Below are 27,967 nucleotides of genomic sequence, written 5' to 3'. Positions count from 1 at the left end.
TGGATTCAGAGAGTAACCAACAAGCAACTCTATGGTGACCTCCGTAAGTTGAACAACAAGATAGCAGGAAGACAGATGCGACTGTTGGCCGGGCACTGCCTGCGACAGCCAGAGCTGCCCGCTAGCAAAGTCATCATCCAACCCATGGGAGGATGAATCGTGGGCGTCCGTACAAATCTATGGTGAAGACCCTGATGGAGAACAGTGGCGCCGCGACTGCAGATGATCTTGGGACACCGATGATGGAACAGGACGTGTGGCGTGCCCGTCATCGTGCCCGACACAAGTGGTGCAAGCTGCAAGCGACCAATGATGATGATGATGGACTACCATCATGGTTCGACGAGTCAAGCCTAGTGAACCTGCTTATCTCATTGTGTATTTAACGGGTTGATGTCTTGATTTTTATGCAATTTTTAAAATCTTCAAGGCGGAAACCATTGTGAAGGCTATTGCACAATAATCGAATTGCCCATGACGGATTATATAAGCAATGGTTAGCACAATGCTTTCACCATTGAAGAGGGCCTTCGAGATAGAATTGATAGCGTGCCCGGCTTGGTCTATGTCACAGAATCTTATGAATCAACGAAATTTACTGTGATATATGCAATGTGCTTACAAATCATACGCAGTCGGTAGAGAAACAAGTAAATAATAAATAACAAAATGAAAGTAACAGTCTTTTCGTGCCTTGTTTTCAACATTTTTAATTGACTTTACAACAAAATAACGTCTTGGGAGAAAGTGTCGGTAAATAATTTTACATTAGGGAGACATTTGTTGTCGGGTTAATGTTATGTCGCTCTCAGAACAAATTGTAAGGCAAGTTGCATCATAAACAATTACTCTGGTCGAAAATAATTTTGTGCACTAGATTATTGGAATGGCTCCCTATAGTGTCCCTTTGGTTGTTGTTATAAATTGCGCTTTTTGGCTCGTTTATCACATTTTAATAATAATGTTTATAGAGTACGCATTACGACCTTCATCAATGGTTTAAAAAAAATGTATTTACGCACTTCGATTTACATCAATGTTTTTGCAGTGAAGTAATGTGTTTTGCATAGCAATCTAATATCTCAAATATTTGTAACGAATATAAACTGCACAATTTCCGCAAAATATGAGTTTGATGTTAGCAATAGCAATATACAAGGAAAAACATTCAATGACAACCAGGAATGCAGTCACGTTTATCTAAGTCAGTCCTGTGTCCAGTCACAAGTTCATCACATATCCATTCACAAGTCCGACTACAAGTGAAGGTGCATTGAACAATAACAAATGAATGCCAATGTCAAAGTCATTTGACTAGCGTTTGATTTGATTTGGAGAGAGTGTGACTACTTGCATGGACAAGTGATTGACTCGACTACATTATTACCGCTGACAACACAATAATTAATAACCGCAAAAGCGTCAAAATCAAGATGTTTTGATTACTTACAAATAAATTTGTAACAGTTTGTATGTATGATTTACTTTTTCCCCTGATAATTAATGGCTGAGCGATGATATAAACATTTTTGCAGAATCTCGATATAAATTAAATTAATTCATTTGGGATATTTGGAAATAGGCTAGCTATGTACACGTCGGTAGGTATTTTTGTACTCGATAACGACATCAAATAATTTGTAAATAATTCCATAAAGTGGATTACATATAAACTATAGGCCTACGCATTTGAATTATGCATAAAAGGCTTTATCCTTCTTACATGAATTCAACCTTCAATACACTATTATATTGCTAATAATAACTTTCTGAGCAATTCCTTTTTCACACTGCAACATAAGTATTTTGCCCCTTATATTTCGCTTCTAGAAAGTTGATGATGGATCGTGAGACATCACTTTTTTGTCCACTAAAAATTCTGATTTTGACAATAAATCATTGTAATCACATTAAAGGTTTTCTACTATGTTACAAGCGTTATGCGTGGCTACAGTCGATTTGGATGTACATGTAGAAGAGATTAAAGCAACGTTTCATTTGATTTTAACTTCGGTAATTGCCGTTTTGCAAACTCATCCAACGATATCTTTATTTTTTTAATACATGTATTTCCTTAGTATTAGACAAACACCTCCAGAACGACTGACATGCATACAAATAATTCGAAGTGAAAAACCTTTGAACCAATTCAAATGTCGATTTCCTTACTTACAAACATTTGATATCATTTCTGGTCGAAAGTTATTTCTACTGCCAAAAAAGAAGTGCTCCAACAATTTGGAATGTTGTAGTGTATCACAAACTATGGCTAAAGGAATTTTATTTACAGATTTTCTGGTTTTTTTTTTTAATTATGTGATGAAACATCAAGCTCTCCTCTTGTTGACCTCCAAAACTGACATAAAATTCTCATTTTCTTAAAAAAAAGAACAGAAGATGCAGTCGCTATAATTTCACAAAACAAAATGACATTTTCGTTTTCTGATTTTCTTCTAAAAAGGCCGCCTGTGACATAACTTCACTCAAATCTTGTATTCTGTCGCGTGTCATAACATTAATTTTCTGTTTGCAATCACCGTAGTGACGGATGACCCGCAATGAATATTCACCGAGTAATATGTTCCTTTCGTGACACGGGCGTCACATTCAGACCGCAGCTTTAATGTGTAAGGGTTCTAATTTAAGGGAAGATTAAACATTCATACATCTTTAGCTTTAAATAACCCTCGCGACGATGTCTTAAACTTATAATTGTGTGTTTGGGGTCTGAATTGAACAATTTAGAAAACAAATATTTACGCTTCGTGTATAAAATTCGTCAGTGTTGGAAGTTGAAGAAAAGAACATTAAATATCTATGGGACACAATATTAAGACATAATTCAACATGCACGTTGTCAGTCCTTTGTTATTAATTTGTTAATTTGTGTATCTTTATGTATTTAAATTTATACCTAGGCCTCCATTAAGCCTTATACAAGCTGGCATAAACAGACCAAAAAGTGGGCATGGGAAGGCAGTTTTATGCTGGATAACATCGTTGGTATCACACCTTGTTATAGATCTTTACTGAATACAAATCCGCCACTGCCAGCTGCTGCCCGGCTGCTGTGAATGTGATACCATGGGGGTCGTACAGACCATGGACCACACAGCTGACAAAATGACCCGTACAATCATAGTGGTGAATGTGTCCGGTGTTGTACCCTGTGTCCACTGCAAGGTAGATACCCGAGCTGTTACTGCATACACCCTTGCAGTATTTCACCGGTTTACCGTCGATGGTTGGCTGGATTGTGTCAACAGTCACAGCGATGCCATTAGAAACCTCCACTATCTCCACTAGTCCCTGCTCCCACTCACTGATCACAATCCAACCATTGCTCAGTACAGCCAAGAAGGAAGGTCGTATCTTCACTGGCATGGTGTGTATGATATCTCCATTCCTGGGATCGAGCTCAATCAATACCTTCCTTTTCTCATCGCCCCCTAGGATGTTACCGTTGGGCATGACTACTACGCTCCTGAGCTGCCCGTCTGTCTTGCCAACCTCATCCTCTGGCAAAGTGTGGAAATCAAACTTGTGCGTGGTGTCTCTTTGGTAAACCATCACCTTCTTGTCGTCAGCACACACCCACTGATTCGATACGGCAACGACGTCATCTGGAAAAAAATGATTTTGAATAAACTGATCAGATAACTGAAAGTATTTTAACTAGTTAATCTTGTAAAAAAAATCGTTCGAATTATTAACAGAAATATCTGACTGTTCGAGGGGCAAGTGATTGTGATCCAACATATAGCTTCTCAAGCTCAATTCACTCGGAGCATTTATGTTTGAAAACGCATATGTAACGTGTACTAATGAGTTTGTATAATACATATATGGGTTTTGATTTAAAACCTTTTGACTCGCAAAATGGCCACCATAAAAGTGGATGTTACATTGGATTCGAAATTATTATGCTCAAGTATTCACGCGTGTATTTCACTAGAATCGTATTGGAATTTTTCATTTGGGTGTAAAACAAGAACATGTATCAGGACACCTTCTGTCACCAGGTTGCGCTCTAAATACTAAGGATATTTTTAATAGTAAAAATGTATTCAAAGAATGGGTTAAGTGCTGTTTACCTTTTTAGGTAAACTTGTATTTCCCGATTCTTTTTATTTTATGGGGTGGTGCTTTTGTATGACAACATGAACAATTAGGATGTCTCTCTAAAATTAAAGCTGCATAGCATTTTTTTGGAAAAAAAATGAACTACTGGACTCGCATAAATGGTCAAACGCTGTCCAAAATGGAATGAAAAGTAATACAAAACCCAATAGGTCTATATCTTTACATTAACCATAACAATAAACAACTCACTTGCAACGACTTGAATGATGTTCTTGGTTTGTCCCTGGTTGTTGCAGATTACAACTCGCTTGTTCGTCCAGTCAGCCACAGCAATCTCGTCAGGTTCAGCTGCAGCAGCAATGCCTCTGGCGAATTTAAACTCCCCTTCACCACTCCCCTGCTTGCCGAATGCATGCTGCAGTTCCCACTTGTCTCCTTCCTGCTCCACCTCGCCCAGATCGATGTCTGTCTGACTCTTCTTGAACCTCAGGTACCAAAGTTTGAGGGGATACTGTGGAGGATGCTGACTGTTCATCTTTGTCAAATCTTTACTGATCACGGGATAGAGTGAAATAAGGTTGCAATCTGATGCATTACTCGTTACGTCCTTACCGGTGCTATAGGAATGCCTCTTTTTACGCAGCATGTCACTCAGTGTCTTCTCGTGCTCATCCAGTTCCTCAGTTTGTTCCCGTTCGTGGGTAGTGACTTCATCGAGGAGTCGTTTCTCTTCAGCTTTGACCTTCGCTATGAACTCAGCAGCTCTGTCCTGCACCCCCTTTCTGGCCTTTGCCATGTTGTCCTTGACTATCGTCTTAGCTTCAATAGTGTCCTGCAAAGACAACTCAAGGCTTTGTATGTCTCTACCAAGAGCTGAGAAGTCATCCTTCAGTGACTGTCTGTATTCTTTAGAAGCTGTGCCGGTGTCAGTGATGTCATGTTTAGCAGTGGGATGATCAACAACTGTGCAGACTTGGCAGATCAGCTCATTACATGTCTTGCAGTAGAATTGCTTCAAGCCCTCCTTGTGTTTGTGACATTTGGACTGGTCCGCTTGTTTAATCAGGTTCACCTTCCCCTGACGAATGTCATTTAAAGTTGCTACGACATGGTTTGCCGACACTGGGAACCGTAAGTGTGTCTTGTGGCACGACGTACAGATATTCAATCCGCAGTCGAGACAGTGATGCAAAGCCTCGTTATCCTCGTCGCATGTCTCACAGAAAAGCTTCGGGTCTTCTAAGCATACTACCTTTTTCTGTAACTCAAATTCCTCAATTAGACTAACCAAATGGAAGTTGGTCTTGAGGCCCTGGATGCCAGATTGTGGAAGTACCGTCTCCTGACGACACACAGGGCAAGGGATTTGTGGTGCTCCTCCGTATGTGCCATCACGGTATTTTACAAGACACCCCTCACAAAAGCTATGTAGGCAGTTCAGTACTTTCGGCTGCTTGTATTTATCTGTGCAGATGCTGCACTCAAGATGGGTGCCGATCTTCTCAAAAGCAGAGCCTACCGATGCCATCCCTGTGGAAAATAATACAATTCAACATCACGATCAAGGTTAGTAAATCAATCAACTAATTATGACATTTGTTTTGTGCAGTGATTGGTATCTATTTCTTAGTGCAGTCTATTCAATATTCTAAAGTTTGCATCCTCCCATTTTTCAACCGCAGCCACAGCAAAACGAAGGTGCTTGAAACGAAAGGGACTTATCCCATTACGTACTCCAAAGACAAACATTAATGGCGATAAACATATATTAAAGGGGTTGTTTGTCAATGACTTATTTAATACATGACCTCGTACATCTCTGGGTTTTGTTCTACCGTATTTTGTTTTAAGGTTTTGTCAGTTTCGCGATAGGTTCTCACAAGCTATTGCGTGCCTTGATGATGATAATCGATAAAGATTGTAAGGTTTTTAGATATTTGTTGTTGTTTTAGTGACAAGAAAAATGTTTGACTGATGAGCTGCTCAGGTGCCTGAAATCAGAGTCGATCTTGTTGACTGTGTCCGAATATATTTAATTATGTATGAGGTGACTGTCAGGCTAAGATGTAGCCTTGGTCAATGCTCTCGTCGTTATTCGTCCCGTACGCGGTCAATCGTCGGCATATATCCTCACGCACTATGCACATGCATGTAAAAATACAGCGCGAACAGCGACCTCGCCTCATGCGGCCACTCTTTTTTATGCAAATCAGTTGAGGACGATCTCGAGCCTTGGTTCAATCGTCCATGTGAGGTTTTGGGGGTGGTGCTCATTATGTTAATAGCCTTAGCTGACCTTAAATGTCGTTTTCTTATTGGTCGATCGTTGCAAGGAAACTTGCATAGTGAAACGTGGCACCGTACATAATGCATACACGTACAATGTACACGTTGTGTTTCTCTGCACACGGCACCAATGCACAAAAACTGTGGTTCCTGTCACGTCCGCAAAAGGCGAATAGCTGCAAATAATTTGATGACGTCCGGATTTACCAAGGAGTGATTGGACACTCCACATATTAGCCCCGCCTACACTTCTCTGTATTCGCATACGAGGTCGTGCGCTAGAAATCCAGCGCAAAATAAAGAAAAACATAAGCTTTTGCCGACGATTGAACCAAGGCTCGAGATCATCCTCAACTGATTTGCATAAAAAAATAGTGGCCGCATGAGGTCGCTGTTCGCGCTGTAATTTTACATGCATGTGCATAGCACGTGAGGATATATGCCGACGATTGACCGCGTACGGGACGAATAACGACGAGAGCATTGACCAAGGCTAGCTAAGATGGGAAACACAAAACTGTGTTATTTGTCGAGTATAACTTGCTTGAATATTTATTTTGCAATCAAGTAATATATATGCACTAACTTTGTCAACGTTGCAAGTCTGCCTTGGTTTAGTGTTTCCTTGGACCTGATTTTCAGCATTTTATTTATGACACGCTTCCTTGTTTAGAAATCTGAGGATAAATAGTGTCTACCTTGTAATTTGTCTCGGACGATCTAGTGAAGACAATTCAGGGCGGGAGGAGACAAGCTGATACGCCACTGGCCAGAAAAAAATGAGTCTACAAAAAACAAGCAAATAAAAATGGATTGTATTAGGACATTTGTATGATTTATTCGATATTCGATAGTGCACGGAAAGGTTTTTATATTCCCCGACTTGTTTTTCTCTATATTTCTTAGAACCACTCAAGAGTCAAGAACTCCTTTTCCTTGGCTATAAGCTTACACCAAACGACTTTTGCCAGAAATCAATTATTAGAATAATTGTGTTACGGTTCATACCATGTTTGTCTTTAGTAAAAATAATGTATATTATTATTTCATTTTAACTCAGTTCCGTATGAGAAACTCAGTTTAACTTTACAAATAAATCACGCGCACTAATAAGGCTGATACAATAATTTAACAAAATCATTTTAATTAGAAGTCCAAGAGAATTTGAAACATATCGGACCGTAATGTTTCACCACGCCACTAACGAAATTGAATTACTGAAGGGTTTAAATAACCATTTTCATTTCAAAACCAATCTCTACATGAGACAAATTTCCCGAATCTCGGAATGCTACAATCATGAAACACACAACGGCATTCTGTAACGAACTTACTTAAGTACTTTTCATGCAATTTAGACGACACAGCTCTCAAAATATTTGAGAAAACATATACCTTAACATTTTCATTGTCCAACTTTGAAGGATATTTTGTCGTTACAGAAAATCTTTTTGAAGATTTTCAAAGAATTTTGATATTAGCGTATTGGGTTCGTGGATACGGCAAGTCTTCAAAACTTATATAGGGGGCTTAAAGTGTGCACGTTTACATTTGAGTAACATGTCCCATGATGACGTCATTGCTACGTTGATCTTCGAACGACCTTTGCTATGCGCTTTATGACTATTTAAGTTTCAATGTCTTACGACTTTGTTTTATGCCCAAAGTGCCCACGAGAAAAACGTGTACAAAGTCTATGGGATTTGGGATAGAAAATCATGAAGAAGAAGAAGAAAAAAAAATCAGTAAACAAACAAGGGCTTTTCCACAACTATGCATAAAAGCCAATGAGGATTAACACAAAGGCTTTTCCGCAACTATGTGGAAAAGCAAAAAAAAATAAAAATCTTTACGAAAACAAGAGCTGTTTCGGTGTGTCACCGAAACAGTTAGAGAAACAACCCAGGAATTGTTGGTTACATCAAAATTTCCAATCTTGATGTTACCCGTGGCGGATCTGGCCGAAAGCTAACGGCGAACCTCAGCAGCACTGAGATATCACCATTGCTTTCCTACCCACATGATTATCAGGGACACCTGCATGACAAGTGGGAACGACAAAAGATCCATCATCCTCTACACTGCCCTCTGCAACGGAAGTTGGACGTTTCCTGAATTTGTTGGCTCAACGGGGACAGTTAGATTTCTTCCGGCCTGCTCCCTTTTCTTCTTATAGCACGTTTCCACTGCGTGCCCTGTTTTCTGGCAATAAGTGCACTTAATTAAGCGCATTACCACCTGTATGGTTACTGCGATCCCACTGCCCGGAAAGCAGGCGTTCAATGCCAGTTGCTACTGTGGACAATTTCTCACTCAATTGTTGCATAGATTCTGCTAGCTGTTTTTGGCAGTCTATTAAACTCACTGAACTTGCAGCAGCTCTACCAAAGTCAGGGTCGCGTTCGCCCTTTTTTGTTGCTCGTGCTTTGGAAACAACTTTATAGCGCAAGTTCGCGCAGCTCAAAGAAAAAAATAGCCGGTCGACCATATTTGGGTTTGCACACCTCGCGTTTCACCGAAATATCACTAACCCCATTCACAAACTGCTTTATGCTGGTTTTCTCACAAACTGCTCTTCTATGCACGTCTCTTTCTCTCTGATCATGTGCAGCAGCCTCCATATTATCATGCAAACGAATCAAGGCCCTCTTCTGGTAATTGAGAAGCGAATAATAGGCCATCAGCTTGGGGGTTTGGTCGGTATCAAATCAGGGCATAAATGATTATAGTGCGCATGCGCAAGGTTTACCGCCCACAGAGTGGTAACAAGCATTTTGATGGACATTTTGAAAAAAAGGGTGATAACACCTAAAAAGCTGCCACCACTGCAATGCTATCACATATTTTCCAACTCTGGAGGTGTATACCTTGCCAAAAATCGCTATGACGATTATTCCCCTCATTTGATACCGGTTGCCAAAATTTTGGACCGAGGCTGATGGCCTATAAAGGGTTCTGGACTGTACCGTCTCAGGTGCTCCGAACCGTTTGTGTTGCGAGCTTTAGGAAGGTGTCTCTATTCTCTATTGGGGTACAGAGTACCTAGCAGTGCCCCCTATGTAATCAATGGCAGTGTTGAGTCTCTGTGCATCAGTCAACCCAGATTGTCTGATGTAAGTCTCGAAATCGGAAAGCCACTCCTTATTAGTTGGGTCCCCTGACTCACGGGGTCGGCCACACAATTTTGACAATCTCACTGTGGCCACACGCTGATATCTTCAGTTTTGAAATCAGTCTGCCAAAGTTTCAGCCAACGCTTGGATCGACTCGCGTATGGCATCAGCCACACCGTCCGGAAAAGCCATATTTTACCTGGGTCCGAAATGCAGAAGGAATCAACAACAGTAGTATTATAAGTGAATGTCTGTGGTCAGCAATCAGTACTCAAAGAAATTGCAGTACATGTATGCACTTATCTATGGAAAGAACGGTCTACAATGTGACAAAGATATAATATGGCTGAGTTGTGAAGCACAACCCGAAATGTATGACAACGGTCATAATCCTTTGTTTCCTAAATCAATTAAAGCAGCGATAATAAAGTACAATGTACTACGTATCCCGACAAACTATAGAGCTGGAGTCAACAAGGATTTATAGCTCACTATTAATCTCATTGGAAGTTGTCAGAGATGACATGCACATTAGGCCTACATCAAAATAGTTTTATTCATTTTTAACTGGCACTGGGCTCGTTAGAACAGTCCGACACTGGGGGTCTGTTCGGTACGGGTAGCTTGTTGACAATAATTCCCAGCATCCTGTGTACGACGCCATTATTCATAGGCGTAGCCAGCGGGGGGGGGGGGGGGGGGGGGGGGGGGGGGGGGGGTTAATTACCCCCCCCCCCCATATGTTGTAAAGACTGCCTATTTCCATTTAAATGACCTTTTTTTCAACGGGCTTACCCCAAAATAATTTGTAAAGAGTGCCCTTTTTTACGAAGTGCCCTTGTTTTTTGAACAAGTGCCCTTTTCAAAAAAGAAGTGTTGCCCTTTTTTGTGGCATCTGCCGTTTCGGGTGCTTTTTTCTGAATTTTGCACATGTGTCGCCCTGCAAAGCAGACCCCCCCCCCCCCCCCCGCTTTTGGATTTTACGGAGGCCAAGTGTTGGATGTGCAAGTGCCCTTTTCAAAAAAATTTACCCCCAAATAAATATGACCCGTGCTACGCCCCTGTTATTTACTGTGGTGGTCTGCCCTACTTTGATTCTAGGGTTGGGGTCCGTCCACTTATTAAAGATGGATGAAGCTGGACACCAATCAGTGACTTCTGATTGTTTATTCAAAGATGCTAGGAAAACAGAAAGCACTGAAATGAAAAATAAGTATAGCCTATTTACTATAAATTATTCAGATATACTACAGCTTGATAATCATATCTGGGTTCTAGACAAACTTTCAGTTGTCTTCGAAAATGAATTAAATGAATCAAAACCTTACCCGAGGGTCAGTCAAGCCTTAATGTTGTCTCATAAATCGAGTGGTGACTGCACGTTCTGCCTGTACTGTGAAAATACATAGAACTACACGTGGCTACACATATACGCAGGAAGCTTTATTTTGTATACAACGTTTTGGCAAACTTTACACTAATAAAATGAAAAAAAGGAAGCTGGAAGATTGTCTGATATAGATCTATAATTAATCCTTGCTTAATAAATACTCACTTCCTGGAACTTAAGTCACCAACACTGCACAATTCCGTTCATTTTTTGGATGGTTGTCACTCCCTGACATTTACGTGCTCCATCCAATACATGTGTGCCAATTTCTCACCGTGCTCTACACACAAAATGATTTCTCATCAGGAAAATCCCCCGGCACGCAATAAACAGCAGCGGTGTCATAGCAAAAAAGAACCCCACATATTACACGAGCGATTTTGTGTGCATGCACAGCCGCGGTTTCCTATATCGGGACTAAATACCGATAAATATCCGATATATTGTGACCGGCCAGACTTAAATTACAGAAATTATGCTGCCAGGTCCCGGCTGTCGATGTTTTTATATTTTTAACATGCACTAGCGATGCGAATGTTTTTGAAGCATTGCGAGCGTCCTCTTGCATTTTTCATTGAATAGAGCATACTGAGTCGCGTAATTAAGTTGCATATGGCATGCAGTGCGAAAAACCTGTTTATTCCTTGCAGTATTGCACAAGCATAGGGATTCGGACGCACATTCTTTAGTACTTTTTTTCGTACTATACTTTTAATGGGGGCGCTGTTCAAATTCAACGATCATCAACACTATAATTACAGGATAGCGTAGAAATACTCCCGTAATTAACCCACGGCTCTGACACAATTCTGTGCACAGGCGGATATTATTGACAGTTTGATGATCATATATTTTTGAGGGCGTCAGATCGGGGGGGGGGGGGGTGTCTCATCATTTTGAATGTATTCCTATGAAAAAAATATTTTGAGACAGAGCTGGGGGGGGGGGGGGGGGGTTGACCCCGAAACTCTGGATCCGCGCCTACAAGACTTTGTTTCACCCAACTGAAATTCACTTTGTAAACAGCCGGGAATATTGTTTGAAGTTCCCGTTCGATCGTTTACAAGCGGGTTTCAAATTGGGAGTGGAATATCACTCATTGGAGTTGAGGAGGCGCCCTTGTTTAAAAGCACTATTTTCAAGAAAATGTCGTTTTAGATCGTAGTTTGCTTTCCATATCCATGAAATCATCGGCAAAAAGGGCCAACTGAAGTTGAGATTTATTTTTTTAATGTTCTTCCAGTTTCCACAAACATGCCACTTATCACGGCATATAAATGAGATATTAAACTATATTATTACAGGATTTACGAGTTATTGCGAATAGCTTTGCGTTCCCTAGATGGGTATTGTTTTTGTAGTTTCCGACCGTACGTTTACATGTACGAACCGCGTGTCTTCAAAAACGATGTCAACCGTTCACAGCCGGCCATGTTGGGCCGTCCCTATGGAGCACTGGCCCGGTGGTAGTCTGGTTCCCAGGCCTGACAATTATTCCCGACGCTCACGTCTAAATAAGGCTGCATCCGAATCAACTGTTTAGACTCTAGAGCTAGGTCCACGCCCATTGAAAATACGTGAGAACGCGCTGACAATAGACGTAGAAGTAGCTCTGAAGCCCGTTTCGTACACGGCCTCATCAGGAATAGTCAGAATCTTTTGGTCTGGGAACCAGACTACCACCGGGCCTGCGGCGTGCCTCGTGCATGTGTGATTGACAGGTGAACGATCCCTGCATATTGGTTCGTATCCCGTCAGGTATTGCGCAAGGTTATTGTTCAGTTGGACCAAAAAAGTTGCCAAGAAGCCTCCAGTAATAATCGTAAATTACGCAGCAGCTGGGCAACTGACACTGGAAGCAGGTTCAAACTTTGTTTTTAAGAGGATGAGTGTATTTTTAAAGCATAAATTAACTGGGTCTGAAGTCGCAATGTGGAAATAACTTTGTAAACTTGTGAGAGTAGCTAGGTTCAGTGATGGCGGATGTGTGGCCTATGTTTACGGAGGTAGTCCAGTAAATTGGCCACATTTATGGGGCTAACTGCACATGTGCATACACTACATGTGCACCATGTCATAGTATACTTCAATGCATGTTAACTGTGCATAGCACTACACACACTAAACGAAATACAACGTACACACACATTATGCAAAGTTAATATACATTTCGACGAGGTAAAACGAGTCGAAAATCACATAAAACAAATGACTTATAATTTGTGTCTCAACTCACCCACTCCAGGGTATTCAAAGATAATACTACAGTAGGTCTTTTTCCAAACTGCCCGGTTCAAATACAAGACAAGACTGATGAAAGTGAGACCAGTAGTTGTGAAAAGGTACATGGAAAATGTGCTTGTTATTCTAAAGCGCGCAAACAATCCCGTCAAGTGAGGGCGCCTTTGTATCCACTACATTATTGGAAACTAACAAAATGTATAAACAGAAAGTGATCATATATGCCAGTAAAATAAATAAAAAATAATGAAATTGATTAGTAACAGCAGAATGGAAGGAAGCCAACAAGTGCTCAACTGACCAAGCATATAATTTACAAACTCAAACAATTTTATTTTACCATTCTTAACCAAATTCTCACCATATAATTCAAACATCAAGTAAAACCTCAGGATACCAATACATTGCATCACTTTACTACTTAATTTAAATTTCAAATTGTGGTAATCGGAGGTTCAAATACACCAACAAATTCTAAACAGTGTGCAACAATTTGCTAATATTAAATTAAAACAAATACGACGTTACCCAAATTGTCACAGTAAGAACCCTTTATGTAAATTTAAAGCGAAATTTGAAGTACTTTTGCTTACATTTGTATTTTAATGAATACCATATTCCTTCATATCGTGAAAGGGCTTACAGTTGTCCCGAACGTTTAGGAAAACAACAACAATGGTCCACGATTGTAGACTACACGTAGAGTGCTTGAGTGTTTGTTTTGCTTTGCTTTTGTGCTTGGGAATAGCTTCAAGTTGCTCCCTGTACTATTTACGAGTTTTACCCACACCAACTCAGATATTTATTTTCAAACTGCTTGTTTTCTTGAAATAGAACAACATTTATTTACTTTTGACTTGCTCATCGAACAAGTATACAACGTCCAGTTATGGAATATTCACAATTCACATTTTGATTCATTTATGGACCGATAATTATTGAGGCATATCCTTTGTGCGTTATTGGCGCAAAAGCAGCAAATAAATACAAATGTATTTTCAGAGCATTAGTTGCATTATAAAAAAAACAGAACAAAGTAGCTTTTTTGCGTTTAAATAAAACATAGTTTAAAAAAATAAAGAGACGAAAAATAGAATAAGGTTGATAAACAATTGAAAGTAAGAAATAAAGGAAATCGAAAACCATGCTGGGTTGGTTGGGGTATTGTGGACACTCCACTCTCCTTCAGTGCCGCCACTGATTGCTAAGGCTTACACACTAACACCTGTTGGCCCCTCATCTCCTTGTCTCCATAGTTAACGTGCAGTGAAGTCACAGCGATGGGTGAGGCACAGGTCTCTGGCACAACTTCACCGGAAGGGAAGCGAGTATCCAGGCATATGACAAGCTTCCTGTCTCTCATGGGAGAATACTCCATTTGGAGCTCCGAGCACAGTCGGAATGTCTGGTTCGGATCGTCTGCGAATCGCAACAAGACCAACAACAACAACAAATTTTTGGGGGAAGAAAACATCTTCTACTAAACCTTTTCTCAGGAATGCCCCTTATTTGCTGGTGTATGTAATAGAGTACCGAATTGTGACGTCATTTAGAACCAGAAAGTTTAGCGCAAAGGTATGGAGTACGCGCGCCTGATTCAGCACGGACATGCGCTAATGTCTTTTACACACATAATTGTGCGCGTGATGTACTCACTTCGTACTCTATAGATCCTGGCACTAGCAAAAACTAGTCTGTGTAATAGAAAGCCATGGTCTATGATATGTGAGCAGATTCGCTGATTAGTTTGGCAAAACCCCGCCTCTTAACCTGTTTGATTTTGATATATATCGGGTCTTTGGTCATTCACTCGTTGCGCGTCAAAGACAATGGATAAAAAACCTGTGTCATGCGCTCTGTATCATGTTATACGCGATATGCCCCGGCTGTTGTTGTTTTACAAAACACTGCATGGAATTAACTAATTAATCAAACCATTTAGTCCTGATTTGGGAATGAAATGACATCACAATTTAGTAAAGTCGACTCCGATAAACTGGTGTGCGGCTTGCATATATCTGTATGTCTAGACAATTCAGACCTGATACAGGACTTGGCTCCGTGGATAACGGGTGATTCTCATACTAGGCAAAGCCGACCATGGTCTATGCAACTATAGACTGCGTATGACCTCGAGAAACTGACCAATCAGCAGGCGCGTAATTTGAGCTCCCCGCGTGCGTAACCATCACGCCCACGATGATTACCTCTTTTTTTTTTTACAGGTTGTTGTATTACAAAACGTGGCATCAAAATTGACCAATCACAATCTTAGTCCTGATTTTGGAATGAAATGACGTCACGCATGCTTAGATATATCAGACGTTAGACAGGAGACTGGGCTCCGTAGATAACGGGTGATACTCAGACTACTTATTTTGATGCGCATTAGACAACCCATGTTCTGCCCCTAACATTTCACAAACTATGGCATCTTTGATAATTATAAAAATACCCATGGGTGAGATTTGCTTACTGTTTCTTTTGACACCTGTGTTGAAAAAAAAATGAGAAATGAAACAAAGATTGAACAAGAGCCCTGGGTCACAGTTTTCCATTCAAGATTGATTGAAACTACCTCACCCGTATATCTTGGAATTGTGTGTGATTCAAAACTCCCTTAAAGAAGTCACACACGGTTTCAATTCGAGGCCATTGGATGCTTTGTTTATATTACTTAATGGTTTTTAAGACGTTTCGTGTATATAAGACAATCGCACTGAATAGCCGTTTATGGTAAAACATAATATATTTTCCTAGGCGCAGCTGCAAAATATAAATATTTCATCTTATTGATCATTCGGTATATGTTCGTTCGTTTGCAAATCTTGCTCTTTGCAGTTAACCTATGAAATACAATACTAGTTGAACACAATCTTAAAATCTGATACGCCGGCGCTTCGTGCGTTTTGTTTGTTTTGTGGGTGATTTTGTTGGTATTAAAGCTGGGTTGTTTGTGGGGGCTGTTGGGGTGTTTGTTTGTTTGTTTGTTTGTTTTTGATATTGTCACTCACCTTGAATGATGGAGTATTTGTCGTCATAACTTCCGGCTAAGCTGGTGAATTCCAACTTGTAGGGTTCGGTCGTATATTGGATCCCGTCTACAAATACATTTGACCAAAATACTTTTTTTTTCCAAACAATTTGAAGTATACTGAATTCAACGAATAAAAAAAAAGGTTAGTTTTGTTATTTTCATTACAATATGACTTTTTAATTCAAATGTATTTCTATATATTTAAATGAGCACTGATTGAGCTAATTGGTTACCGTTTATCATCAATTCAAACGTAAATAGCGGAAAAACACTTTTATCAAAGTGAAAACTTCCACAGTCTATGCTCAGAACGGAAGTTATCTAACTACAACAGATTACAAATTCCAAAGGTAATCTGTATATAGCCTACATAGACGTATCCTCTGATTGCGTAATACTTACAGGCCACAGACACTTATTGTAATTGATGTGAAATATTTAACACCTGCAGTTATATCCATAAACTCATACATAATTATTTTGCATTTTTGTAAAATGCAAAGGTCGTACTTGTTTTGTGCGAATGAATGGGTAGGCCTACATACGTCCCTTTTTTCAAAATTGTCAGTTTCTTTTCCGAACGAGATTTTAAGGAAGATAATGGTCTGTAACAAAATGCATTCGCTTGTTCGTTTTTGCAGGCCATTTACAGTTTTAAAAAGTGGTTTGAAAAGGGGTTCTCCAGTTCAGAAAGTTTTGAGCGAATGATGCTATAACCATTCATATGTAGTGACGTATCAGCTCATACATTATGTATGTTAATTTTGGAATCACACGTTTTGTATTCCGGCGCCTGGTACTACAAGATGATCGCCGGGCCGGCTCGCGACACTGCTTTGCGATCATAGTAAACCGCGCAGTCAGGCCGACCTGGCTGCACCACACTCCTACTATACGTTCTATCAGAATCCCTGCTACTTATGCATGCTTTCCTCTCACTCGATCGCAAACCTGTGGTTTTCAAGTCTTGTTTTACGCCGGTGTGACAGGTAATTCTGTCCCCCCTGATAAATGTGTCCCCCCGGACGCATTTACCGGCTCGTGACCCGGTAAATGTGTCCGGGGGACACTTTTACCTAGGTCAATTTGTCCCCCTCCAGGTAAAAATGTCCCCCTGCCCAACGCTGAAAGTGTCCCCCTGGTAAATGTGTCCCCATGCAGTATATACTGAGAGCAGCATGAGTGTTGCGTGCGAGCCAGTACAAGCCGCGAGATATGTGGCAGTGGTTATCACATGTGTACATGTACATATGCGTCTCCCTCTACAAGTGGAATTCATCCAATAGGAAATTTCGGTACGAGCTATGATGGGAACACAGACCAATCTAAGTAGGCGTTGTATGAATGAGTCGAGGGCCATCGCCATGCATCGCCGCTGTATTGAACTATCGCGGTAGAATCGCGATAGATTTCACCGTACTCCAAATCGAAACATTTTGTTCACAGATCATCTAATAGTAATAGACCAAATAAAAAAAAATTATATTCATGAAGGGCTGACTAATAATCCAAAATGTATACCTTGTAGAGTGAATTCATAAAAACAATTAAGAGATCTGGCTTTCCTGGTTTCAAAAGAGGGGGACAGAATTGCCTGGAGGGGGGCAGAATTAACGGGCCAGGGAGGACACTTTTACCTAGGTAATTCTTTCCCCCCGGACAGTTTTACCGTGGACAGAATTACCTTTCACACCGGTACGACACTGTGTATACGTACTGTGTATACATCCACACACAGGTGTGTATTTACCTGCAATCTTGAACCCCCTTTTGTCCCTCTTTTGTTTGTAGGAAGACATCACATAATGATGGTTTGCACACGATCGTCAATTGTGGACCTTCGGGAATTGTGTACCCTATTGTCCTCTATTGTTCAGCGTTCCCTATTGACTGCAGAAACAAACTTTTGGAAAAGGGATGGCACTATCCCATTCAGTGACACTTCTTCTCTGGTGACTTGTATGGCTTAGTATGGGTTGTAAGCATGACTGAGTCTTTGCCGGTTATGTCCGAGTGAAATGTAGAGTGGGCGGACATAAGAGATTAAGTGACTATGATAGGTTGGGTAATCAAATGTGATTAAAGGTGCGAGCAGAGGATTATGTTCGCAAATCCTCTTGTTAGCAATAGCATGCTTTCGTGCCTTGCTGTTGGGCACTCTTCAGTTGCAAATAGGTGATTCAAAAAAGAATCGAGGCTGACTCGCGGAAAAGTTGTGGTTGGGATTGGTTGTATTCCAATCATGTATCGTAAGTTTGAAGTGGTTACAACCATGTGACTTTAGTTGGTTTCAACTTGTTCCTCTAGTGAGGAGAGCAATCGGGTTCGGTTAGTTTTTTGGAAGAGCCGGAGTAGGTCGGGAGTGGGTTTAACTCTTGATTTTGTTTGGGTAGTTACTCCCGGATATGATTTAAGGCTTTTCTGAAGGCAACGAATTATGATTCGGGAAATGTTTCCGCACAGTAGTTTGTTGCCTTGGATTATGTTCCAGTGATGGTTGTTTATTGCTCGATTTAAGTGACGGTGTGTTATGGTTGGGTTGTATGTCGTGGTGAAGACAGGTGGAGTTTGTTTTGATTTTTCTTCATCCTAAGATTGTATGTGTTAAACCTGTGGGCAAGTTGAAAATTAGTTTCTCAGTACTTCAAGTACATCCACAGACTTGTAACAATCAGTCTGCCACACACGAGACACAATATCTCACGTTCCACCACATGTACACTTCATTTCGGAAAACCAACAACTATATTTCCGCTTACGGAAAACATGACCTTGACTTGTTATAACAACATAAAAACGCTATGCTAGCAGAAGCATAAGCACTTGATAAATGGACATACAAATTATCCGCAGACGGATAAACTATACCCATTTTACACCAAACAACACAAAACAAGACAAAAACCCACAAACTTAACCCCAAAACAAAGGGTTCAAAACAGTATTGGCCTCCCCAAAAAAATCATAAATCAATCTCAACATTGAATGGTACAAACAAAATAAACAACCCACATTTGGGAAAGAAAAAGTACCATCTCCACATAAATATGCATTCGTATTAACAAAATAAAGAAACAAAACAACGAAACACAACGTGTTTTTCCGATACCGCACACGGTAGGAAGATAGTTTCTTACTCAAACAACTACCAAATGAAAGAGATTAACAATATCTAAAAGCCTACACAAGTTTCAACTATTTTCTGACAAAGAAAATAATCAAAATACGGCTTTTAAAACTAAAAACAAACACACTACTGGCCAGAAATTCCACTACGAATCCAAAACCCTCGCAAGGTTTTCCGCGCCACTGCACCCACACGCCCATTGGACAATACAGTGACCAATCACAACACACATATGGTACCATTCACTACCGCCACGGCTCAATGCGCCATCTCACGCACGCAATACGTGCATACAAACCCTGAGAGAAAACCAACGAACCATCACTTCTCGGTCTCTTACTAACACAACCTTCTCAAAAGAGAAATATCCATCATTCTGCCATTGTTATAATAAATAAATTGGAATATAACCCACCCCATCTTACCTTATTCGTTATATTCAAACCACAAACTCCTCAACTACCATGGCAAGAAGGAAACTCAACCAGGAAACCAAGAGATCAATACATCAACTGAAGTCTAACCACTTCTCTCACAAATGCAATCGTAAACCAAACGAGCCAACTCCAATCATTTGCGCTCATTAGCAGAACAAAATATCAATCCTTCATAACCATTCTATCCAAAGCAAAACCATCGCAAACCGAAATATTTGCTTGTTGGACAAGGCCTCAACATCTTACCTACTTCTGCTAAACCAAACCGCAATCACTCGTAAGCAGCATCAATAATTATTTGGAGTGAAGACTACAATTTACATTAATAATGCGTAACATACGCTCTATAAACCATCCTTTCAACCACCAATTGGCATCCGAAATCATATTCTAGTGAAACGCTAGAAAATACCCGGAAGCCACTAATTTTAAACTTGCCCACAGGTTTAACACATACAATCTTAGGATGAAGAAAAATTAAAACAAACTCCACCTGTCTTCACCACGACATACAACCCAACCATAACACACCGTCACTTAAATCGAGCAATAAACAACCATCACTGGAACATAATCCAAGGCAACAAACTACTGTGCGGAAACATTTCCCGAATCATAATTCGTTGCCTTCAGAAAAGCCTTAAATCATATCCGGGAGTAACTACCCAAACAAAATCAAGAGTTAAACCCACTCCCGACCTACTCCGGCTCTTCCAAAAAACTAACCGAACCCGATTGCTCTCCTCACTAGAGGAACAAGTTGAAACCAACTAAAGTCACATGGTTGTAACCACAACACTTCAAACTTACGATACATGATTGGAATACAACCAATCCCAACCACAACTTTTCCGCGAGTCAGCCTCGATTCTTTTTTGAATCACCTATTTGCAACTGAAGAGTGCCCAACAGCAAGGCACGAAAGCATGCTATTGCTAACAAGAGGATTTGCGAACATAATCCTCTGCTCGCACCTTTAATCACATTTGATTACCCAACCTATCCTAGTCACTTAATCTCTTATGTCCGCCCACTCTACATTTCACTCGGACATAACCGGCAAAGACTCAGTCATGCTTACAACCCATACTAAGCCATACAAGTCACCAGAGAAGAAGTGTCACTGAATGGGATAGTGCCATCCCTTTTCCAAACTCAAACAATTTTATTTTACCATTCTTAACCAAATTCTCACCATATAATTCAAACATCAAGTAAAACCTCAGGATACCAATACATTGCATCACTTTACTACTTAATTTAAATTTCAAATTGTGGTAATCGGAGGTTCAAATACACCAACAAATTCTAAACAGTGTGCAACAATTTGCTAATATTAAATTAAAAAAAATACGACGTTACCCAAATTGTCACAGTAAGAACCCTTTATGTAAATTTAAAGCGAAATTTGAAGTACTTTTGCTTACATTTGTATTTTAATGAATACCATATTCCTTCATATCGTGAAAGGGCTTACAGTTGTCCCGAACGTTTAGGAAAACAACAACAATGGTCCACGATTGTAGACTACACGTAGAGCTTGAGTGTTTGTTTTGCTTTGCTTTTGTGCTTGGGAATAGCTTCAAGTTGCTCCCTGTACTATTTACGAGTTTTACCCACACCAACTCAGATATTTATTTTCAAACTGCTTGTTTTCTTGAAATAGAACAACATTTATTTACTTTTGACTTGCTCATCGAACAAGTATACAACGTCCAGTTATGGAATATTCACAATTCACATTTTGATTCATTTATGGACCGATAATTATTGAGGCATATCCTTTGTGCGTTATTGGCGCAAAAGCAGCCAATAAATACAAATGTATTTTCAGAGCATTAGTTGCATTATAAAAAAACAGAACAAAGTAGCTTTTTTGCGTTTAAACAAAACATAGTTTAAAAAAATAAAGAGACGAAAAATAGAATAAGGTTGATAAACAATTGAAAGTAAGAAATAAAGGAAATCGAAAACCATGCTGGGTTGGTTGGGGTATTGTGGACACTCCACTCTCCTTCAGTGCCGCCACTGATTGCTAAGGCTTACACACTAACACCTGTTGGCCCCTCATCTCCTTGTCTCCATAGTTAACGTGCAGTGAAGTCACAGCGATGGGTGAGGCACAGGTCTCTGGCACAACTTCACCGGAAGGGAAGCGAGTATCCAGGCATATGACAAGCTTCCTGTCTCTCATGGGAGAATACTCCATTTGGAGCTCCGAGCATAGTCGGAATGTCTGGTTCGGATCGTCTGCGAATCGCAACAAGACCAACAACAACAACAAATTTTTGGGGGAAGAAAACATCTTCTACTAAACCTTTTCTCAGGAATGCCCCTTATTTGCTGGTGTATGTAATAGAGTACCGAATTGTGACGTCATTTAGAACCAGAAAGTTTAGCGCAAAGGTATGGAGTACGCGCGCCTGATTCAGCACGGACATGCGCTAATGTCTTTTACACACATAATTGTGCGCGTGATGTACTCACTTCGTACTCTATAGATCCTGGCACTAGCAAAAACTAGTCTGTGTAATAGAAAGCCATGGTCTATGATATGTGAGCAGATTCGCTGATTAGTTTGGCAAAACCCCGCCTCTTAACCTGTTTGATTTTGATATATATCGGGTCTTTGGTCATTCACTCGTTGCGCGTCAAAGACAATGGATAAAAAACCTGTGTCATGCGCTCTGTATCATGTTATACGCGATATGCCCCGGCTGTTGTTGTTTTACAAAACACTGCATGGAATTAACTAATTAATCAAACCATTTAGTCCTGATTTGGGAATGAAATGACATCACAATTTAGTAAAGTCGACTCCGATAAACTGGCGTGCGGCTTGCATATATCTGAATGTCTAGACAATTCAGACCTGATACAGGACTTGGCTCCGTGGATAACGGGTGATTCTCATACTAGGCAAAGCCGACCATGGTCTATGCAACTATAGACTGCGTATGACCTCGAGAAACTGACCAATCAGCAGGCGCGTAATTTGAGCTCCCCGCGTGCGTAACCATCACGCCCACGATGATTACCTTTTTATTTTTACAGGTTGTTGTATTACAAAACGTGGCATCAAAATTGACCAATCACAATCTTAGTCCTGATTTTGGAATGAAATGACGTCACGCATGCTTAGATATATCAGACGTTAGACAGGAGACTGGGCTCCGTAGATAACGGGTGATACTCAGACTACTTATTTTGATGCGCATTAGACAACCCATGTTCTGCCCCTAACATTTCACAAACTATGGCATCTTTGATAATTATAAAAATACCCATGGGTGAGATTTGCTTACTGTTTCTTTTGACACCTGTGTTGAAAAAAAAATGAGAAATGAAACAAAGATTGAACAAGAGCCCTGGGTCACAGTTTTCCATTCAAGATTGATTGAAACTACCTCACCCGTATATCTTGGAATTGTGTGTGATTCAAAACTCCCTTAAAGAAGTCACACACGGTTTCAATTCGAGGCCATTGGATGCTTTGTTTATATTACTTAATGGTTTTTAAGACGTTTCGTGTATATAAGACAATCGCACTGAATAGCCGTTTATGGTAAAACATAATATATTTTCCTAGGCGCAGCTGCAAAATATAAATATTTCATCTTACTGATCATTCGGTATATGTTCGTTCGTTTGCAAATCTTGCTCTTTGCAGTTAACCTATGAAATACAATACTAGTTGAACACAATCTTAAAATCTGATACGCCGGCGCTTCGTGCGTTTTGTTTGTTTTGTGGGTGATTTTGTTGGTATTAAAGCTGGGTTGTTTGTGGGGGCTGTTGGGGTGTTTGTTTGTTTGTTTGTTTGTTTTTGATATTGTCACTCACCTTGAATGATGGAGTATTTGTCGTCATAACGTCCGGCTAAGCTGGTGAATTCCAACTTGTAGGGTTCGGTCGTATATTGGATCCCGTCTACAAATACATTTGACCAAAATACTTTTTTTTTCCAAACAATTTGAAGTATACTGAATTCAACGAATAAAAAAAAAGGTTAGTTTTGTTATTTTCATTACAATATGACTTTTTAATTCAAATGTATTTCTATATATTTAAATGAGCACTGATTGAGCTAATTGGTTACCGTTTATCATCAATTCAAACGTAAATAGCGGAAAAACACTTTTATCAAAGTGAAAACTTCCACAGTCTATGCTCAGAACGGAAGTTATCTAACTACAACAGATTACAAATTCCAAAGGTAATCTGTATATAGCCTACATAGACGTATCCTCTGATTGCGTAATACTTACAGGCCACAGACACTTATTGTAATTGATGTGAAATATTTAACACCTGCAGTTATATCCATAAACTCATACATAATTATTTTGCATTTTTGTAAAATGCAAAGGTCGTACTTGTTTTGTGCGAATGAATGGGTAGGCCTACATACGTCCCTTTTTTCAAAATTGTCAGTTTCTTTTCCGAACGAGATTTTAAGGAAGATAATGGTCTGTAACAAAATGCATTCGCTTGTTCGTTTTTGCAGGCCATTTACAGTTTTAAAAAGTGGTTTGAAAAGGGGTTCTCCAGTTCAGAAAGTTTTGAGCGAATGATGCTATAACCATTCATATGTAGTGACGTATCAGCTCATACATTATGTATGTTAATTTTGGAATCACACGTTTTGTATTCCGGCGCCTGGTACTACAAGATGATCGCCGGGCCGGCTCGCGACACTGCTTTGCGATCATAGTAAACCGCGCAGTCAGGCCGACCTGGCTGCACCACACTCCTACTATACGTTCTATCAGAATCCCTGCTACTTATGCATGCTTTCCTCTCACTCGATCGCAAACCTGTGGTTTTCAAGTCTTGTTTTACGCCGGTGTGACAGGTAATTCTGTCCCCCCTGATAAATGTGTCCCCCCGGACGCATTTACCGGCTCGTGACCCGGTAAATGTGTCCGGGGGACACTTTTACCTAGGTCAATTTGTCCCCCTCCAGGTAAAAATGTCCCCCTGCCCAACGCTGAAAGTGTCCCCCTGGTAAATGTGTCCCCATGCAGTATATACTGAGAGCAGCATGAGTGTTGCGTGCGAGCCAGTACAAGCCGCGAGATATGTGGCAGTGGTTATCACATGTGTACATGTACATATGCGTCTCCCTCTACAAGTGGAATTCATCCAATAGGAAATTTCGTTACGCGCTATGATGGGAACACAGACCAATCCAAGTAGGCGTTGTATGAATGAGACGAGGGCCATCGCCATGCATCGCCGCTGTATTGAGCTATCGCGGTAGAATCGCGATAGATTTCACCGTACTCCAAATCGAAACATTTTGTTCACATATCATCTAATAGTAATAGACCAAATAAAAAAAAAAAAATTATATTCATGAAGGGCAGACTAATAGTCCAAAATGTATACCTTGTAGAGTGAATTCATAAAACAATTAAGAGATCTGGCTTTCCGGGTTTTAAAAGAGGGGGACAGAATTGCCTGGAGGGGGGCAGAATTAACGGACCAGGGAGGACACTTTACCTAGGTAATTCTTTCCCCCCGGACAGTTTTACCGTGGACAGAATTACCTTCCACACCGGTACGACACTGTGTATACGTACTGTGTATACATCCACACACAGGTGTGTATTTACCTGCAATCTTGAACCCCCTTTTGTCCCTCTTTTGTTTGTAGGAAGACATCACATAATAATGGTTTGCACACGATCGTCAATTGTGGACCTTCGGGAATTGTGTACCATATTGTCGTCTATTGTTCAGCGTTCCTATTGACTGCAGAAACAAACTCGTTTTTACTTTAGGCCAAAAAAAAAGTCTCCGGTTTCTGGTATGGAGCTTGCCCAAAAAGTGGTGCGGCGACGCGGCTTTTTTTTTTATTTACCTGATTTTGTTGCTTCAAATGTCGGCTGATGACTGCAAATATATGGGAGTTCAGAGAGGCCACATAAAGCTTATTCTCGACCATAACCCAATCTAAAAACACGTTAATATTGTCCAACCAGCAGGATTCCAGTCCAACCAGTGAGTTTGGCGGTTTTGAGACATCATCTTTCATTGAAAAAAAAAAAACTTTTTCATTTTGCCGACGCGCATGGCGGGACGCTCCTAATTCAAAAGTTAACACAATTGAATACTTGTTGTGGGTTCTTTTTTTCGTTCGACGTCTCATTTGAAAGCTCATTACTATTGTAAAGCTAGAAAAAATGTCGATTCAATTTGAAATATCTATTGTTCCAGGTGTAACACCCCAAAACAGGTATGTACCAGCTTAAATTCTTCGTCAAAATCAGATAATTATTGTATTGTATTCCAGTAATTGATATGCTCTGTCTACCGTTCGACTTGATTGTTCATTTCTTTGGATATGCTTTCACATTAAATTGTTTATTTTCACATGTTCTGCGTGTGATTTTCCTTATGGATTCAAAGTGGCATTAACGTTTGTATCTGGGGATTTTTTGTATCTGGCAAAAATGTAAGCCTGCGTAAATGTATAATAAAATAAAACATACGTAAATAAGCTTTTCCGTCATGACCATGCGCAGTGTAGCAAAGCTGGCACGTGGTTCCGGCGTCGTTGCATGTCAGGTTCTTCTGATAGAAACCCTGTTTTGTTCAGAAATAAATACGACGATAGTGTTATTGCAATGAGGCGTAGATCCTACGTTTTCCCACTTTACAAAAGATTGTGGGTAAGTCACAGACATTTTGCTGTACCCAGAGACGAGCCTTGCCTCAATGACTAACTGACTGACCGACTGAGTACAACTGTCACTTGTGAATTGAACAGTCTGGCCCAGCTTTCCAAAGTGTTATTCATACGTCACTGGTAAGCATTTTGAACAAGGATAAAATGAGAGGTTTTCGGACAAGGAAAATCCATTTGAAAGTTTAGACGATGTGCGTGTGTTTTCAATAGCGACTAAAATTCCAATCATTTCAGGAGTGTAATTTATTAATTTTATAAACTACCTTGTCTTTTGACAATATTGTTTCAAGAGTGCAGCTACTGCCTCACTGGTATTAAATTCAGAATATCGACGATTTCACGAATCAAAGTAAAAAGCTCCCACAGTCGTAAAAGAAAACCTCTTTATTTTGCTAATGTTTCCGTCAAAGCGGTCCGGAATAGTGTGACACAAAAGGGTCAATTTTGGCGCAGAAAAGTAAGAAGCCAGATTCTATGTCAACCTGACCAGGGAATCTTTAGTGACGTCACATGCTATCCAAAGTAATGTGACGGAAGCAGTACTTCATCCACTGTTGTTTTAACGGTAGCTGGAATTGTGAAAGAACTTGTGGTGGGATTGACTTGACTTGTGGTGGGCTTGTGTTGGACTCGACCCTAGAATTCTTACCAAGTGTGTGTAGGTAGGATCCTGGCTCCCATTCTTCCAGAAACCACTGACCTCCTGGCTGGTAAGGAACAGAAGAAACAACACTCCCATCGGCATGATGGCAACTGAGGAACCCTAGTCCTGCCCGGAGTAATATGCTTGTACGTGGCTGATCAGCCGCGGAAATAATAATTATATACAGACGAAGGCAACATCTGTTTTGTAAATTTGTAATTTTAATTTTTAATAACAATAATGACCCGCATCTTTTGGCTTAATGAATAGTAACGATGCCTTATTTTGCAGTAGTTACAATATTTGTCCCTCAATAGTCCGCCCATTCCTCGCTGTATAAGATATCTTGAGATATCAATATTTTATAGCAGTATTACATTTACAAGATGAACATAAAACATGTAAATAAAGGTTTATCAATAAATTGGGGTTGGGACATCTCCATTAGCACTCCCGCCGACAAATAAAAGAAATGGGGGTGGGGGTCCCACTCTATCACTGGATAAATACAATGTGTTGGACTCGACTCCAGAATTCTTACCAAGTGTGAGTAGGTAGGATCCTGGCTCCCATTCTTCCAGAATCCACTGACCTATTGGCTGGTAAGGAACAGAAGAAACAACACTCCCAGCAACATGATGGCAACTGAGGAACTCCTGGTCTCACTGAGAGTACATCTGCTTGAACGTTGTTAAGCAGAGACGGAATGTATTAGTTTTACACAGAAAAGGCAACATCTGCTCTGTAAATTTTGATTGTGAACTTTAATGAAATGTAAATGCAATCCGAGCTGCAGGTTTTGCTTAATGAATGCATAATATTAAACTTTATTGCAATTTGTTTGAATACATTAAACAGACAGACGCTCGTCAAAACCTACACAAAAACGATGCATAGTTCTCCAGTGGTTGCAATA

The 27,967-nt window shown here is 40.2% G+C and overlaps 2 protein-coding genes across 2 annotated transcripts; both read right to left on the bottom strand.

The window, feature by feature from the left end:
• Nucleotides 1–1,011: 1,011 nt before the first annotated feature.
• On the bottom strand, nt 1,012–7,108 carry LOC119735432 (E3 ubiquitin-protein ligase TRIM56-like). Its single transcript, XM_038209132.1, has 3 exons — nt 7,068–7,108; nt 4,333–5,613; nt 1,012–3,623 (listed from the first exon to the last, which is right to left on the bottom strand). Exons 2-3 carry the CDS (start codon nt 5,609–5,611, stop codon nt 3,007–3,009), a joined length of 1,896 nt encoding a protein of 631 aa, XP_038065060.1. The 5' UTR covers nt 5,612–5,613; nt 7,068–7,108; the 3' UTR covers nt 1,012–3,006.
• Nucleotides 7,109–21,075: 13,967 nt separating this feature from the next.
• Nucleotides 21,076–27,736, bottom strand: LOC119736142. Its single transcript, XM_038210154.1, has 5 exons — nt 27,593–27,736; nt 27,058–27,115; nt 26,212–26,305; nt 23,558–23,644; nt 21,076–21,964 (listed from the first exon to the last, which is right to left on the bottom strand). The coding sequence occupies exons 1-5, from the start codon at nt 27,622–27,624 to the stop codon at nt 21,750–21,752; spliced, it is 486 nt and encodes a 161-aa protein (XP_038066082.1). The 5' UTR covers nt 27,625–27,736; the 3' UTR covers nt 21,076–21,749.
• Nucleotides 27,737–27,967: the final 231 nt, after the last annotated feature.

This window comes from Patiria miniata, unplaced genomic scaffold, assembly GCF_015706575.1.
Source record: "Patiria miniata isolate m_02_andy unplaced genomic scaffold, ASM1570657v1 HiC_scaffold_29, whole genome shotgun sequence".
In the NCBI taxonomy this organism is placed as follows: Eukaryota; Metazoa; Echinodermata; class Asteroidea; order Valvatida; family Asterinidae; genus Patiria; species Patiria miniata.
Note: the sequence above shows the minus strand (reverse complement) of the source record. Positions and strands in the feature narration are given on the sequence as shown.